At 38.3% G+C, this 18546-nt stretch overlaps 1 protein-coding gene across 1 annotated transcript; it reads right to left on the minus strand.

Moving 5' to 3' along the window:
• Positions 1–1387: 1387 nt before the first annotated feature.
• On the minus strand, positions 1388–18324 carry LOC127412145 (matrix metalloproteinase-14-like). The gene is made up of 10 exons (XM_051648278.1): positions 17794–18324; positions 8269–8417; positions 7361–7483; positions 6502–6809; positions 6218–6379; positions 4818–4960; positions 4541–4679; positions 4298–4448; positions 4019–4134; positions 1388–3015 (listed from the first exon to the last, which is right to left on the minus strand). Exons 1-10 carry the CDS (start codon positions 17893–17895, stop codon positions 2690–2692), a joined length of 1719 nt encoding a protein of 572 aa, XP_051504238.1. The 5' UTR covers positions 17896–18324; the 3' UTR covers positions 1388–2689.
• Positions 18325–18546: the final 222 nt, after the last annotated feature.

The following is an 18546-nucleotide window of genomic DNA, read 5'->3' on the forward strand; positions in this document are numbered from 1 at the left end:
TCTAACTAATCAGTCCAACCTGACTGAGTAATGAAGCACTGGATAAGAGAACGAATGCCTTGGAATTGAAAGTGTTAGTGAAATGTAAAAAAAAAATAATAATAATTATGTAAGAATTAAATATGTTGTAATATAATATGCATGTTCAGAGAGAAAGTCTATGTGCTGAACATTTTAATGAGGGTTGACACAATTACTACAAAATCAAAACCTGATGCTTTTGAAGACATAGAAACAGCAAGAATTTCATCAGAGATGGATAGTGTGCCAAAGAGAGAGAGAGAGAGAGAGAGAGAGAGAGAGAGAGAGAGAGAAAACAGAAAGAAATGAAGAGTAATCATAAGTAACTAGACAAGTCCTTTCATTCCATCTTTCACCAGACTAAACTGGCATTATTTTTTTTATAAGTACAGTCTTACTACAGTGCATATTTGAGAAGGTAAAGTCATGCAGAGAGCAAAACACAGAGGGAGAGAGGGATTCATAGATGAGGGGAGAATGAGAAAGGGAGGAGACAGGAAAAACAGCACATAGATGTTTGTGGTGGTGGTGGTGGTAGTTGGGGGGGGGGGGGGTGTCAGTTAAAAAAAAGCTCATAAAAGAGAACAATTTTGCTGCGAGTGAAGAAATGGGAAAGGGGTAGAGGAGGGGAGGAAAGCGGAAATGGCAGAGCACTGTTTTTTCTGTCTCTCTCAGCTGGAACAGTTTTAAGACACTTCATGGAAAACTCCAAGGGACAGTCATATGACTTAGCTGCACATTGTGCTCCTTAATGAGGACAGACACAAACTTTCTTGCGATATGAACAATATTAAAGGAATAGTTCACCCAAAAATAAAAATTCTCTCATCATTTACTCACCCTTATGCCATCCCAGATGTGTATGACTTTCTTTCTTCTGCTGAACACAAAGATTTTTATAAGAATATTTCAGCTCTGTAGATCCATACAATGCAAGTGAATGGTGACCAAAATTTTGAAGCTCCAAAAAGCACATAAAAGCAGATTAAAAGTAATCCATATGACTCCAGTGGTTAAATCCATATCTTCAGAAGCGATATGATAAATGTGGGTGAGAAAAAGATCAATATTTAAGTCCTAACATTTAACTAGCAGTCTCCAATGTGACTTTCACATTCTTCTTTATTTGTTTTTGGCGATATGCACACCTACTGGGCAGGCATTTATGGTGAAAACTGACTTGTTTCTCACCCACACTTATCATTTTTTTTTTTTTTTTTTAAACCTGCCGATTATAGACACAATTTTGCTTAATGAACACTTATCAACATTTAAACATAATCGGAGAAGGTATGTGAATGTGTATGGATGACTCACTCATGAGACTCATAAGAAATTCAAATGTTTAAGGTCCAGAAAAAAGGAATAATGTTAAAAAAGGAACTTTATTTCTTTTTCATTACCAGTACAAAAAAAGTAAGAAACAGGCAAAAATCTCATTCCTTTACATTGTATCATCATTATAAATATCATTAATATTATCATTGTTGAAACTACTAAGAAACTTCTTATACTGATGTATGAAGCCCTAATACAGAAAACCCATAGCACCATCACTGTTCATAAATAATTCTTTATTAGTTTCTGCTGCTTTTAGTATCTTCTCAACAAGCTGGGGAGCAAGAAAATGTCTTACAAAGAGACAATCTCACCTCCAGTCCTACCTATTATATAAACCTGATTTTGTTTTTCTTGAACCTGACATTAAATGATTGGAATGTAATTTGAAAAGTCACATTCTGCCTGTGTCCAGCAGGACTTGAAATGGAAAGTTTAAAAAAAGGCAAGACTACACATGGAGAACAATAATAACAATAACCATAGTTATAATAACAATGCCAGTCATTAATGACATATTATTAATCATAGTAAAATGCAAATTACTTCATAACAATAGTATTTTGAGTTGAAACAGATGGACAGCTCTGCTCTATAGGTGCAATCAAAAACTGGCCTACTCCAGGAGCTGAGCTGACTCTTCTCTCCCTGAACTTTGACCTTAAACCTTTGACCTTTCACGTACAGTAGGTCTCTACATTCAAGACATACTTTATGCATGCACGGAAGTGGGTGAAAAGTCAAAATCTATCAATGTCCTTGGTGATTAAAGGGTACAAGAAAGAATGGTCAATTTTGGTAATCCTACCATACTAGAAATTCAATGACAAAGGCACTTTAGGGGGAGCAGGAGGTTTTCATTGGTTCAGCAATGAGTTTATGAATTAAATCAAAGTGAGATGAAGATCAATTAATGTATAGAACATGTCAATCAAACAGCTGCGCAGCTGGAGTCAAGTTGGTTCTGGAGAGGGAGATTTCAGAGAGGATGAAGAATGGATTGTATATTGAAAAGAAGAATATGGAACAACAGTGCTTTCACTGAGTGATAAACTGTAACTGTGTCTCTTTTATCTCCCTCTCCATTCAGGGCTTTTTATTAATGGCAGAGCAGTACAAGTAAATAGAAAAACATACAATACACATCCTTTCCTTCACTTTTTTCATCTCTCCCCCATGTGCACCTGTAAAAAGATCTTGGTCTGACATACACTCCATCCTAATACAATTTCTCCCATTCAACACCCTTCCAAATGTCATCTACTTGTATCCCTTTTATTCCTCCTCCGTCCCTCTTTCTCTTGTCTTTCTGTGCTTTTCATGTTCTTCTCTAAACCTTATCCAGCAGAGAGCGGTGACAGTAGAGGAGGCGTCGAGGGGTGCCATAGCGACGGAAGAAAAGCAGAGCTCCCAAAGTGACAAGCACACAGGCCAAAAGGAAGAGAGGAATCACAATGGTTGCTGCACCTGCCCCGCCCTCGGACTCATCCACCTCAATGATGATCACTTCCTCGTCAGTTCCGCTTCTCTTCTTGGGCTCCTCACCTTCACAGCTCATCCAGTCAGTGAGAACCGATTTGGGGTAGCCTGGCTCCACCTTCAGCTGCTGATTATTAAACTTCCAGTATTTATTGGCTTTGTAAAAGTAGGTGAAGGCTGAAGAATTATGACAAAGAGCAGTAGTGAAATCAGTAAGAGTGGCTTCACTATGAAATGTAAAATGCAGTAAAAAATGCAGTATAATATTCTTTATAAAACTGATTCTAATTCTGGATGCTGATTGGTCGATCTAGCTTCCAGCCTTGCAAAAACAGGTCTTCCATACCTTATTGCTTAATAGTACACCCAAAAATACAAATTCTGTTATAATTTACTTACCCTCATGTCGTTTGGTGAGAAACAACCCATAATAAAAACATTTAAAAATTAAAATAAATATATTTGTTTTTAATTAAAAAGTAATTTTTCAGTGAAAATCTTGACGTCCGTCACGCAAACATCTTGTGTGAAGAAATAAGCCACAGCGAACAAGCTTCTCTCATGCACTCATTAACAGAAGTCAAGGTTTTCTCTGGAAATTACTTACATTTTGGGTTTTTTTGTATGCCTTCAGAAGACTTGGAATATGACACATGAGTAGCATCGACTAAGATGACACTTTTGGGTCCTTTTTTAAGCTCTAAAGTGAGTCCCTATAAACTGCAATTGTATTAAAAATATGGACTGCCACACAGGAAAACATTTTATTGCCTTTTTTCGCTTATTTTGGTGAGGTAAGTGGCTTTTTTGGGGCTTTTTTTCTTTTTCTTATTCAGATCAGGTCGCATCAGGTTGAGATCTGGCAACACAACAATTGATATTTCACCCACCCCTTAGTGCAGAGTACTGTCATTTAATTGTGTTTTTAATTTTGTTCTAACTGGTTCCCATTTGGAAAGGAGGCTGCAAAACTTCAGAACCAGAACGAAAAAATACCCTTTTTTCACATTTCATTTTTAGTCCCTGATTAAAATATCTGCTTTCGCCTTCCACAGAAGAAAGAAAATCATAGGGCGTTGGAACGACATGAGGGTGGGTAAATCATGACAGAATTTTAATTTTTTGGTGTAATATTCTTTTAATTACACATGCACACACACTAATGCAAACACTCCCATACCTCCGTCCTCACTCATGATGGCCCCTTTGATATTGTCTGGTACTCCTTTCCACACACTGATAGGTTTGGGATAGTCTGAATCCACAGATCTGCTTTTCTCATTAAAACGGTAATATCTGAGATTCAGTGATTAGACAAGTCATGAGTTGGAGAGGAAGATAATAAAAGAAAGAGAGAAGTTAAAACAGAAGAGGAAATATTTTTTCACGATATGACAAAACCTCATGAAATTCTAATCAGACACTGAGTAATACATGTTTGGTGATGCTGAAAACTTACTTGCTTCCTCTGAAGAAGTAAGTATTGCCTGTGGGAGTGTAGAAAACAGCTGCATCCAGCTTGTCTCTAGGGAGGCCTGTGCCAAGCTCCTTCAAGGTTTTTGGATTACCTTCATCCATTTTGGCCTCACTGAAAACCCAGTATTTATCACCTAGAGAGTAGACGAATAAACACTATTGCTCCACTTATTAAAATCAGAGGTACAACGAATACAATGAAGTGGAATTCAAAAGGTGGACTTACCCTTGAAAAAAACAAACTTTCCATCGGAACGTTCATAGGCTGCATTGATAGAGGGAGGCAAACCCTTCCAGAAGTGTCCAATGGGCATGGGATACCCCTGTTGAGGTTTACCATCACGCATTCTCCAGAACCATTTCTCCTGTTGGGGGAGAGATGAGTTGTGAACATAAAAAACACACCACATACGAACATAGTCCTTTCCTTGAATGTTTTTATTACGGTGTTAGTGTGCAAATGAAATGTAAAGGCAATTTTGGTGCATTCAATCATGCCGCACCTTGAAGACAAACATCTCTCCTCTCAGAAAAGCAATGGTGTCGAAGTGTCCCTCACATATGTCGGGGCCAAAAGAAGGGCGGTCTGGCCTTCGAGTCGGGGGACGGGGTGCTGGGGGTTGAGGCACTTCACCAGAGCGAGCACCTGCCGACAGAAGCACAGGCTGGTGTAGTGATGTCAGTAGATAAATAATATAAACTAAGATCATCTGTATTTTATTGAACTAAATAATAATTTTTTTTTGCAATTCCTCCTTGTCTTGTAACTTGCAGGCATGCAAGCGTTAAGACTGAGCCATTTTAATAGTAACTCTGATTCAAACTACAGTACCAAAAATGGCATTAAATGATGGTAAGCTGATTAATTTTCATGATTCAATTAAAATGTTTCAATGCATCGATTGAAAACTCTGATTCGCTTGTGTCATTACTCAAAAATGTTTACAAAATTCACCGTTTGGCATTTTTTATTATTTATTCAAATGTTTTAAAAAATGTAGTATAAGCAGTTAAACAATTTAGTTAAATATTGTGTTATATGTGCACATCAATAAAAATTATTAAATATCATCCTTCCGTTTATTAATTTATTTTTTACATTTACTTAATAAGAATAGTCTGTAAAACATGCCTTGATTATTTTAAACCATATTTGACTAAATTTAACTTCTTGCATTAATTAGTTTTTTATTTAATTGTCCAAAATAGTTGTTTGGCCAATATAGAATACAGAATATCATCAGACTGAAAAATATACACTCACTGAGCACTTTATTAGGAACACTAAGGTCCTAATAAAGTGCCTGATGTGGTCTTCTGCTGTTGAAACCCATTTGCCTCAAGGTTTGACGTGTTGTGCATTCTGAGATGCTATTCTGCACACTACAATTGTACAGAGTGGTTACCTGAGTTACCATAGCCTTTCTGTCAGGTCGAACCAGTCTGGCCATTCTCCTTTGACTTCTCTCATCAACATGAATTTTTCATCCGCAGAACTGCTGCTCACTGGATGTTTTTTGTTTTTGGCACCATTCTGAGTAAACTCTAGAGACTGTTGTGCGTGAAAATCCCAGGAGATCAGCAGATACAGAAATACTCAAACCAGCCCATCTGGCACCAACAATCATGCCATGGTCGAAATCACTGACATCACAATTTTTCCCCATTTTGATGGTTGATGTGAACATTAACTGAAGCTTCTGACCCGTATATGCATGCTTTTATGCACTGCACTGCTGCCACACAATTGGCTGATTAGAAAATCGCATGAATAAGTAGGTGTACAGGTGTACCTTATAAAATGCTCAGTGAGTGTAGAGATATAATTTTCAGCTATATCTCTGCCCAACTCTACTTTTACATCAAGTTCTTCAAATGCATCTATTCAATGCAAACTAACTACCATAAATTTGCTGGATCCCCTGTCTGTCGTCATCAGGCAGCACAAAGTTCTCTGTGTCCATCCATTGATAAAACGGAGCCATGATGGCAGAGGGGTCACCTGAATGTTCCAAACCAAGAGCATGACCTAATTCATGCACTGCCACCAAGAACACATCATTACCTGAAAGAGAGGTAGAGAGACGGCAATGAGGTCATAAACTGATACTCTAAATATAAAGGGTCAAAATTTACAAGCGCACACTGCAGCCAGTTTGTTTCCACATTCCCTTATTCTTTGCTCACCTCCCTGATCAACGTTGCCTGTTGTCCAAGGCTCTGCTGCGTCAAAATGGGTATCACCTCCAATACCATGACCAGGGAAGTACGCGTGGGCCAGGAAACCCCCCTCGCCATCAAATGGGGTGCTGTCTCCATGAAAGCCCTCAGCAAAGAAGAGCATGATATCTGCAAACTTGTCTACCTTGCCATTGATTTGACTATATGGAATTTCACGGAACTTGAGTGCCGTCACAGCCTCCCAGACCTTAAAGGCCTTCCGGATGGCCTCTTGTGTGGCATGTTCACCAACTTTAGGAGTGTAGTTCTGGATACTGAGAGAAAATAAAAATGTAAACATACACTATTACTTTATGTTTGCTTATTGGCTAAATCTGAGTGTGCCTTTCAGGACGGAACTGCAGAAAACTGGTATTTTTTAAATAGAACGTAATATCTGGTAATTCCTTCCACTTCTGAAAAAGAAGCAGCAGACATTCCCTATTTTATGAACATCCCTTGCTATTAATGTTATAAAGAAGTTCTGTTTTTTTTTTCATCCCATTTTGCAATATCAAGGTCCCACTTTACATGTTCTGAATGTGTAAAGGGATAGATGACCCAAAAATGTATTTCTTCCATGGAACACAAAAGGAGATGTTAGGCAGAATGACAGCCTCAGTCACCATTCACTTTCACTGTATAGAGAAAAAAAAAGATGCAGTGAAAGTGAATGGTGACTGATATTATCATACTGCCTAACATCTCATTTTAAACACTTGAATTTTGTTTTAAAACTGTCCTCATGCCACAATGTGTGTCATAGCTCTATATGCATTAAATGTAACATAAATGTTCTCCTTAGGTTGTCTAAACAGTTACATACCTAAAGGTGATCTCTCTTTTGTCCCATTTTAGGCCTTGGATGACATAGCGTTTCTTCCTTAGGTTGCTCTTCAGTTCGGAGCCAAACTTATCCGGAACGCCACACCTCGGCCGCTGCATTGCCCTGACAATGACCATGAAAGACATATGAAACTCATTCACCTAAGAAAACTGACTCCAAATCAAACTGTCTATAAAAGTCATGTTCCATCAGTTGGAACATGTTGGAAATACACTACCGGTCAAATGTTTTGAATCACTTGACTAAAATGTTTCTCATGATCTTAAAAAATCTTTTGATCTGAAAGCGTATGCTTAAATGTTTGAAATTAGTTTTGTAGACAAAAATATAATTGTGCCACCATATTAATTTCTTTCATTATAAAACTACAATTTAATAAAATAAAAAAAAAGTTTTTGAAATTGATGACTTGGACCGAATAATAAAGAAAAGCATCCAATAAGTGCCCAACATAGATGGGAACTCCTTCAATACTGTTTAAAAAGCATCCCAGGGTGATACCTCAAGAAGTTGGTTGAGAAAATGTCAAGAGTACATGTCTGCAAATTCTAGGCAAAGGGTGAGTACTTTGAAGATGCTAAAATATAACACAGTTTTGATTTATTTTGGATTTTGTTTAGTCACAACATAATTCCCATAGTTCCATTTATGTTATTCCATAGTTTTAATGACTTTACTATTATTCTGAAATGTGAAGAAAAAAAATTATAATAAAGAATGAGTAAGTGTTTCAAAACTTTTGACCGGTACTGTACACCAAATACATCACAATCCTAATTTGTCATTCAATACTATGTGCCCTACTTCACATTATCCTAAATGATCACAATTGGCATGCAAGAGATGTACAAGACCCCTGACTGGATAAACTTGTTCACAAGACTTACGTGAGTGTAGCCTGGTCCATGGATCCTGTCACAGTGAGACCATAAAACTTCTGCATGGCAGATATAGCAGCGGTGATGGATTTAGGAGAGCGGATTGCCTGAGCTCGAACATCACCAGGTGGGAGATACCCATACTGCTGGAGCCATGCCTGAGAGAGTGTTACATTTATGCACTATAAGACACAGTTATATGCAGTTTTATTTTACATGTCCTTTTCATCATTATAACAAAGCCAAATTCTATTATTCTATTCTAATATTTTTTACAGGGTTTTTCCACATTACAAATCGCTCCAAAGCAGTTTTACAAAGCATAGTGCCTTACAACAAATTCAAAATGAATTATTGTAGCAGTGTGCACAGACACACAAAAAACCTCTGGTATACATCCCCTCTTCTGTCAAAGCATGAAAAAGTAAAGATTTCACTGCTGTCATTGCTGTTAAGGTAACCTCAGCTAAAATGTATTCAAGTTTCACACTGTTCCAAATGTCTCAGTGCAGTCCCAAATCCTCATGACATGCTGTCTGAATTCATGAAAATCTAATTGAACACAAAACTGCCAGAATCAACACACAGTAATGAACTACAGTATAAACAAAAACATGTGTGTGAGTTTGTGTGTGCTTATGTGACCTGGTTAAACTTTTTGGGGGCGAGTTTGTGTGTGCAGGCCTAAGGATCTTGAAACTTTTGAAAAGTGATAATTTATGACTTTGACTAAAAGGTTGTATCTGTATGTGTGTTTTCAACCTAGCCATAATTTAGGGACACATTTTCTGGGGAAAAAAGGCACTAGAACCTTGATAAATCTGACACACCTTGTTTTGACCTTAAAGGGAAAAGTGACTAATAAATACACTAAATAATTCTTAATTGATATAAATATATATATAGGGTTTGGGTTGGGTTTGTCTGTGGTCATTTTAATTTGCTATAAATAAAATCATTAAAAGTCTACTGTATGGTAAGTATTACTATTACTATGTGTGTGTGTGTGTGTGTGTGTCTATGTACAGTATGTATGTGACAGCATCACTGGCCTGAAAGGTGTGTGGGAGGACTCTAAACGTAAAGAGAGGCCAGACTGGCTTTGAATTAAAACAGTTTCTGTGCTCTCATTCTTTCTGCCTTACAAAAATAAACACTGACAACATGAAAGGAAAGAGGAAAGAGAAGAAAAGAAAAAAAAAACTAACAAAGAATAAAACAAATAAAATCTAAATATATCTCATAGCTAGATGCACAGCAATGGCAGCCTAATTATGTAGCTTCAAAGGACTTCATCTATTAAAGTTCTCTAGTTGTTGTGCAAACCTCACAGATAGAAACTGAAAGAGGTTAATGGCTCTTCTAACTATAGAACATTTGACAAACACATGTCTCTGTCTAGAAACAGAGACGTGCTTGTAACTAAATTCTTTGTTTCTTTCCCTTAGATGTGGAAATTTACATATATACACTTAAAACTTATTTTAAACATGTTTATATATATATTTTTATTTTTTTTATGTCCCATCTGTATGAGAAATGGCTTGTAAAAAACTTAATCTTGGGTTTCATATCTAATTGGGAAGATGATGATTAGCCCTTAGCAAATGTTCATTTTACAGTTCCACTGTCAGAGCTTTGCATTATAAGAATGTATATAGTAGCGTTACAGGTGGTAACAGTCTAAAGGGTAATGATCTGGACCGCTAACACAAAGGTTACAGGTTCAGGGTCTGTGTGTTTTAGGCTGTGGCTAAATGCCTCATTTTAAGGATCAGACAGCCAGTGTCTCCATTCCAACCGCAAAGAGTGTCAGCAAAAATTACAAGTAGTTCTTCAGTAATCCTTGTGACCTCAGACCTCAAACTGCTTCTCTCCTCTCTCTCTCTCTCTCTCTTCACTTTTCAAAGCTTTAGGAGTCATTTTAGTTGTACCTGAATGTAGATATTGCCACAGACTTATCAAATATCAGTGAGTCATGTCACGAAGAATCAAATTATAAAAACATACTGTTAATTTCAGAACTCAAAACTTAATACCTTATGCAATAAAAGCATTTATTGAATCCAAGCTGCAAAATGCCTCGTTTCCTACTTCTGTGACTTCCCTACGTCACTTGGGTGCCCATTAATTCATGACCGCCTTTACAGCAACAACATCAATGCCTACTTTAAATCATCACACCCTTGGCCCCGCCCACTGATGCTAAGTTCGCAAACATTGATAGAGCAGGACAGACAAGCCTAGTGTGGCCTACAAACTATTCCTGAACACCAAAGGGGACCCATCTGGACTATTTTAAAGGGGTCATGAAATGCTCTTTTTTATTGTTTCATTATCTCCACTGATAATGTTAGTAAAGTTTTCTTTCCCACCAAAACAGTCATAATTTTGTAATATATGATAATTTTCCACCCTGTCCATCTTTCTGAAAAGCTCGATTTTTGCCTCAGCTCCTCCTTTAAACACCCTCTGTTATGATTGGCTAACAGCATGCAGTCCCTCAAATTCAGCGATTTTTGAAACTCAATCGGAAGAGAATAAACAAGCATCAAAACATTAGAAATGTAAATTTCACAGTTTACACATAACACACATCCAAAACATTGCATCCGAATGTATTACACTATTCATCTCAAGCACAACTGTTAACACTCACACACTGTCTACACCGGATGCTATAATCAATGATGCTGTCTACCATGGAAGCGTCCGTTGCGGCGCATCACTCCAACAGTAAACAAACAGGTGTCCCATTCCATTTTGCGCTGGCGCTACTACTGCCAACAACACAAAGAAACATTTCAGAACGTTTGTGTCAATGCGCCCAGTGTAGACAGCCTCAAGCTGTTGCATCGCATCACGTCAATGGACGCGCCCGGTGTAGACAGCCTGTCAGCATCATAAACAATCATGACATTTGAAATATTAGTGAATGGAACTGTTTACTTATGTTTTTGATCGGGCCCACTAGTGTTTTTAACTGCCCCATATCCTTCAGTGACAATTCCTTCATTTATGACTTCTTCACAAGATGCACACATCCAGTTTATCATCCTGCACTGAGGTGCACATCGCCGGAAACAAATCAAAACGGTCAAAGACGTCCATCTAGTTCGTGTTTGTTTACATACACCAACCATTAAAAATAGCGCTGATAGGCGAACGAACAGATTGTTGAGCAGTTTAAGCAACAAAACAACATGAGCCACAGCAGCTGATGAAACGCATCTTCTCTTCAAAGTTGAAACTTGACACCGTGTCTTTTAAAAGCGTGCCAGAGAGATGACAACAGTCAAAGACGTCTGTGTAATACATGTTGTATACAAAAATAATTCAAAATAGTCTAGATGGGTCCCCTTTCGTGTTCAGGAGTAGTTAGGCCACAGACAGAAGGCCTTTTGTCCTTCTCTCTGTCTCTGTTTACGAGTCAAGTGAGCACCAGTGGCCGGGGCCATAGGTGCAATGATTTTAAAATAGGCATTGATGTTGTTGCTGTAGAGGCCGTTTTGAATTAATGAGTACCCCAAGTGATGTCACGGAAATAGAGAATGGGGCGTTTTGGCAGCTTGGTTTAAATAAATGCTTTTATTGCATTGGGGATTAAGTTTTGAGTTCTGGAATTTACAGTATGTTTTTATAGTAGAATGACCTCATATATGTCAAAATATCAAGGAAAATGTTATTCCTTATGACATAACCCCTTTAAATTATTTTTTTTATATAAACACGAACTAGAAAGACATCTTTAGCCATTGTCATGTATCTAAAAAAAAAAAAGCACCGCTTTTAAAAGACGTTGTGTCAAGTTACAACTCTGAAAAGGAGACCTCAATCTGTTTCATTCAGCTGAGCTGCTTTTGCTGTTTTAAACACAAACGCGTCCTGGACACCTTGCGCCCCATCTGCGCAATTTTTTATTGTTGGTGTATGTGAACATACACTAGATGGACGTCTTTGACCGTTTTGATGCGTTTCCGGCGATGTGTGATTCAGTGCAGGATGATACTGTTTGTGTGTGCGTGTTGTTTTACCGTGCTTTGTACTATGTATGTGTGGGGGTTTTTTCAGCTCATATTAGCGTGGGTTGCTTGTGAACCACCCATAATACAATTCGAGCTTTGCAAAGGAACTGCTTTTGAAGGATAGGGCAGTTAAAAACACTATTGGACCCAATCGCAAAACGTAAATAAACAGTTTCATTCATGAAAATTTCAAATGTAATGACTGTTTGATAGTTTGTGGTGCTGCTGTGCTTGAGTGAACATCCATCCATCCATCTTCTATAGCCACTTGTCCTATGTAGGGTAGTGCTGGAGCCTATCACAGCTGTCTGACAGGTAGCCAGTCTATCACAGGGCAACACAGACAGACATACACCCTATGGGCAATTTACAGTCTCCAATTCACTTAACCTGTATGTCTTTGGACTTAGAATCCGCAGCACCCGGAGGAAGCTCGTGAACATGAGGAGAAAATGCAAACTCCACAGAGAAAGGCCCAGTTGAGCTGGGACTTGTTGTGAGGCAACAGTGCTACCCATTGCTAACCACAGACATTTTAGTTGCATAGTGTGAAATTTGGTCGCATATTCAAGTGATTTAATCGCATTGTAGAGGGTTGCCGCATAGAGTAGAAGTTCGATCTTGGGATTTAAGAATCAATATCGATATCATTTAAATGAAGATCGCAATGCATCAGAAAATCGATATTTTTACCTAGTCCTACTGTAACTAACTTGCACTTTACTGTTGATCTAACATGGTGTGGTGTCTATGCTAGTTTATAGTACTCTGATTAAGAAATCTATACCCAGAGGGCAACTTCACAGGTCAGTATACGGTAAATCATTGTGGGCTTCACACTGGGCCATTCACACAGTAGATTTTTTGGAGTAGTCTACATTGACCATTTCGGGTGAGGAAGTACAGATTTGGATAATATACTAAAGTGTAGTGTTAGCCTGGTCACCCCAGCTTCATTTTCTCTATCCATCCCATGATTCCTCCCTCTTTCTGAGTGCTCTCTGTGTGTGGTGGCTCCGCTGTGGTGATGAACCCCGTTTTTGTAAAAACAAGTCATGAGGATGAAAAAGCTTCCCTCTCTCTCTCTCTCTCTTACTCCTTCTGAAGGCCACTCTTCTCCCTCCCCAAAAGCCTCAGGTCTCCTCTTACTGGTGCCAGCAATCCCAGCATTCAGCCCCACTGCCCTGGAACTCCCAGCGGTGGGCGTCAAAGCTTCTATTTAGAAGCCCTCTGCAGTTCCCCTGACTGAGGAAGAGCGAGTCACTGTGTGGCCATGCGTCAGCTATTACCGTGCACAGACAGATAGCCTTTATTGAGTTTACGGAGTCTCAGTCTGTCTCAGAAGGCTTTATGTAATAATCAAGGCCCGAAATTGCGATTATACACTGGTCTGAGAATAGATTTCATTCCTGGAATCTTCAACATTACCCATTAAATCCATGATAGAGACTAGCCTGTGGACAGCATAAGTTTGGAACCTGTAAGGCTGAACGCAATCACATGCTATAACCTCACTGCACTGGCACATGCCAGCAAGGTTAAAGGGATAGTTCACCCAAAAATGAAAATTCTCTCATTATTCACTCACCCTCATATCATCCCAGATGTGTGTATGACTTGTAAAGCGAAACAATCACTTTTGCTGCGAAAAAAGCTTTTTAACTATAAATCATTGGTTCTGGTCAGCAGCCGTATGTGCATTCACAAGAGGGCAGAGTTCAAGAGTCCTGTAAGCGGATGTGGATGTAAACTCACGTTTTTCTCACAGTTGATACGTCAAGGATGAGCACACAAACACCCCATTGTGAGTAAACAAACAGATAAAATGAACAAAGCTTCTGTACAGTGCAGCTCTTCTGGGTGTGTCGCATGTGCGTCTGTTCTCATGTGAACATGCCAACGCGATTACGTCACACGCACATACTGCTTCTGACTGGAAGCGATGATTTATAGTTAAAAAGTACTTAAATATTGATCTTTTTTGCAGAAAAAGCAATTGTTTACCTTTAGAAGACATTAATTTAACCAGTGGGGGCGTATGGATGACGTTTATGCTGTCATCCATCTGTTCTTTTTGGAGATTCAAAGGTCACAATCCACTTGCATTTTAAGGACCTACTGAGCTAAGATATTTTTCTATTTTTCTTCAAATGTGTTCAGCAGAAGAAAGAAAATCATACGCACCTGGGATGGCATGAGGGTGAGTAAATGATGAGAGAATTTTCATTTTTGGGTGAACTATTCCTTTAAGGCCCAAGCAGAAAAACACAAAAACTAAATTCAGCCCTGAAGACTCTGAAATTGATTCTAAGCCATTGTGTAAAAGGTAATATAAAATTCTGACATGGTCATTTCTAAGAAACATAATTTCACTGGTTTTACAGTATTGCGACATTAAAAACACATTCCAGAAAAAAAAACATGAGAGCAGAATCTTTTGTTTTGCTGGAAGGCTGTGACCACAGATTTAGCACTGCACAGTTAAAGGGATATTTCCCCCAAAATAAACTTCTGTCATCATTTACTTAACCTCATATTGTTTATGGCAACTGAGGCTAACAATCTGCCTTACATCTCCTTTTGTGTTCCACTTACAAATGATGGTTTGGAACAACACAAGGGTGAGTAAATGACAGAATTTTCAGTTTTGGGTGAACTATACATTTAAAACTGTGCACAGCCCTCCACTGTCCTAAAACTCTGATAGTCCCTCTGCAGAAAAGATTGCTGTCAAACTTTCCAGGCTTAGGAAAAAAAGCTACATTTATGATTTTTACAGCTGATCTGCTCCTCCAAAGGAAGCTGTATTGGAAAGAGAAATAAAGCTTTAACCTAACTATATAGATAGAAAAAGATGTTAAACAAAGGGGAAAAACAAAACCCCCAATGAGAAAACTAAGATTAAAAAATTTAACACTCAAAGATGAAGGGTAGAAGAAAAGGAAGAAGAAAAAAGCAGGGCAGAGGTGAGTCTGAATGTGCAAGAGAAGGACTGAGTCAGTCGTTCCCCCTCGTCTGTGCCAATGGAAAAAAATTAACATTTTAGACATTAGCGCCCGCGTCTTGGTCTCACTCAGCATTTGCACATGGAGGATCAAATCACTGACCCACTTAACTGAACACCAGAACTAATACCAAAAATAATACTAAAGTACAAAACAATCCACATCAACAGTGACACAAACTTACTTTCAGTTCTATTAGTCTCAGGTTTATAATTAACAGAATTCCAATTCCAGCAGTTACAGGTGAATTACATTATCATCCATACGTAATTTAGATACTCCATAACTACATCAATATTTACATGGATACAAAAAATAATTGTGTTTGAGCATTATTTTACTAGAGTCTTTCAGAATCTTTCACTGAAACAACAATATATGATTTGTTATTATGACTACACATAACAGGACACATTACATCCATATACACTCCTGAGCAATTCATTTGGAACACTATGGTCCTAATAAAGTGCCCGTCGTAGTCTTCTGCTGTTGTAGCCCATCTGCCTCAAGGTTCGACGTGTTGTGCATTCTGATATGCTATTCTGCTCACTACAATTGTACAGAGTGGTTATCTGAGTTACCATAGAATTTCTGTTAGCTTAAACCAGTCTGGCCATTCTCCGTTGACCTTGTCATCAAGAAGACGTTTCCGTATGCAGAGCTGCATCCAAAAATTTGATGTTTTTTTGTTTTTGGCACCATTCTGAGTAAACTCTAGAGACTGTTGTTTGTGTAAATCCCAGAAGATCAGCAGTTACAGGAATACTCAAACCAGCCCATCTGGCACCAACAATCATGCCACGGTCTAAATCACTGAGATCACATTTTTCCCCATTCTGATGGTTGATGTGAACATTAACTGAAGCTCCTCACCTGATCGTATCTGCCTGATTTTATGCATTGCACTGCTGCCACACAACTGGCTGATTAGATAATCACATGAATACGTAGATGTACATGTCTTTTTAATAAAGTGCTCAGTGAGTGTGTATGCTTCTTCGAGCCATACAGAGACAACAGAGTTGTGAAAGATTCAGCAGAGTTTCGGCAGATTATACAGCATCTGTAATACTGCTTAAACAAATACATCATCTCTCATCTATGGTCTGGAGAGGGGGGTGCAATAACCAGCTGTTTTCCATAAGTAATATGGCTGAAATGCTTTCTTTTTCTTCAGTACAGTATTTTAAACAACAGCACCTGTAACAACAGTAAAAGTATAGGACTGTTGTCTGAGGGATTGCAAAACTTTGGTGATTCCTGTAAAATTCATAATAAAATGTATTTGGTTTATAATGAAACTAAAGTTTAGAACCCCTAAGACTAACAGCACAGTTTGAAAACCAAAAGGTTTGCACAACTAATTTCTGTGTGTGCAGATTAAATAAGACAAACTTTGATTTGTCTGTATGAGTGGTGTAGTTTCCAATAAGTAAATAAAGGTTGTCCGTAATGCAGATGTCTGAGTTTTCACACATACAAAAACAAAAAACATGCTACATATAAGTATGTTGTAAAAGCACATTGTTATAAAATACGGTGATACATGTAAACAAATGTCAAAAGTCTTTAGAGTGAATTGGGACTTTCGCATGCTTTGGGAATTAACCTTTTGTGTGACCTTTCTCTCTGATCACATGACTCTCAAACGAGCCTAGGTGGAGACTGTTATTGTCTGTGAAAACCCCAGAAAGCTTTGTTGGAATCTGCATAGCTGCATTTTTTCCACACTAGCCTTGGGTACATCTCTCAACCATCTTAGAAATGTGAAGGAGTTTGGGAGAAAGGAATGAAGGGGTAAAACTAGAGACAGTTATTGAACTGTCCTAAATCCCCTCTCTGATCTGGTTTTCTTTATTTTAAACCTCTAAGATTTCCTGGCTTTCATCTGTGAAAGAGACTCCAAAACTTCCAGAAAAACAATCACTCGTTCTCTCCCCCTCACAGTTATGTGTCTACCAGACATGTGGGCCTATTACTGAAATAGACATTAGGTTGTCTAAGGTTGGCTACAGGGTGTATAAACAAAATTGGGATGAGGTAAACCTGATACATCTAGCTATTACCATCCTTTGTTCAGTCAAAACAAGCTTGAAGGGGAAATGCGAATATGTTGACGGTACACTGTATATTGTATTACAGGAGATGCTACAGAACAGACATTAACGCACAGAATTAGGCTTATAACACCTTAATAACTATCCATCTCTGGCTAAATAGGGCTCTGAACTTTGGAGCCACTTACTCTCTCATGTTTTGCCCAAAATATTTAGGGTCTGAAAAGACACAGCTCCAGACATCTTCATTTGACACCTTATCTGTATTAGATTTCGGTTGTTTATGAGGTACATGAATGCACTTTATGAATGAAATTCTGTTATGCGGAAACATGCGTGTATTTGTGTCCAACAAAACAGGTTTGACAGACAGACAGACAGACAGAGAGCGGAAAGAGACACATGCATACACGCAATACAAGAGGAAAAGTGAATGTGCTTTACCTCTGGTCTGACTTCTTTGTCACTTGCTCCGCTCTGCACCAGAAATACGCTTGCGAGCGCGAGCGTCAGTAGTCGCGGTAAAGTCTGGAGTCTCGGTAACATTCCGAAATGCTCTAAATTACAGTCAACCCAAAAACTCGCGACACAAAAATGCTCTAGGGCTCCGTCCTAAAACGTTTCTTCTCGAACTTTTTTCCCAGTCGATTTTCCCGAGTCACACCATCCCAACAGTGAAAAAAAGTTTTCCTTAAATTCGGGAAACAAGATTTTCCTAAGTAAAAAAATAATTAAAAAATGATAAATTGTCTTAACTATAAAATATGTATGATCATTATTGAAGTTTTCAGCCTAACACTCGCGGGACAATGCAATCTTAGAGATACAAGATAATCTCTACAATAGGCTATTTATCTCTAAAATACATTCAGTTGTTTCTCATCTTGCATGTGCTTTTTCTTTTGTCCAGGCGGTTTTTAGTGTCAGATTGGAGACGTGGTTGATTTTACGTCCCCTTTGGTAATCTTCCTGCACTACAGACAGAGCATCAAACTGGGTGGAGTTAAAAGAGGATCGACCCTGCAGATGTGCATTTCCCCTTGCAGAACTGCAAGTTTGAATCAGGGTATTCTAACATATTTCATTTTCAACTTCAGCAGTTTACTGTGGTTGACACCCCAACACTTCAAACTAAGTCAATTCTCTCATCATTTACTGACCCTTATGCCATCCCAGATAAGTATGACTTTCTTTCTT

The sequence above is a fragment of the Myxocyprinus asiaticus genome, chromosome 2 (assembly GCF_019703515.2).
Source record: "Myxocyprinus asiaticus isolate MX2 ecotype Aquarium Trade chromosome 2, UBuf_Myxa_2, whole genome shotgun sequence".
Classification (NCBI taxonomy): Eukaryota; Metazoa; Chordata; class Actinopteri; order Cypriniformes; family Catostomidae; genus Myxocyprinus; species Myxocyprinus asiaticus.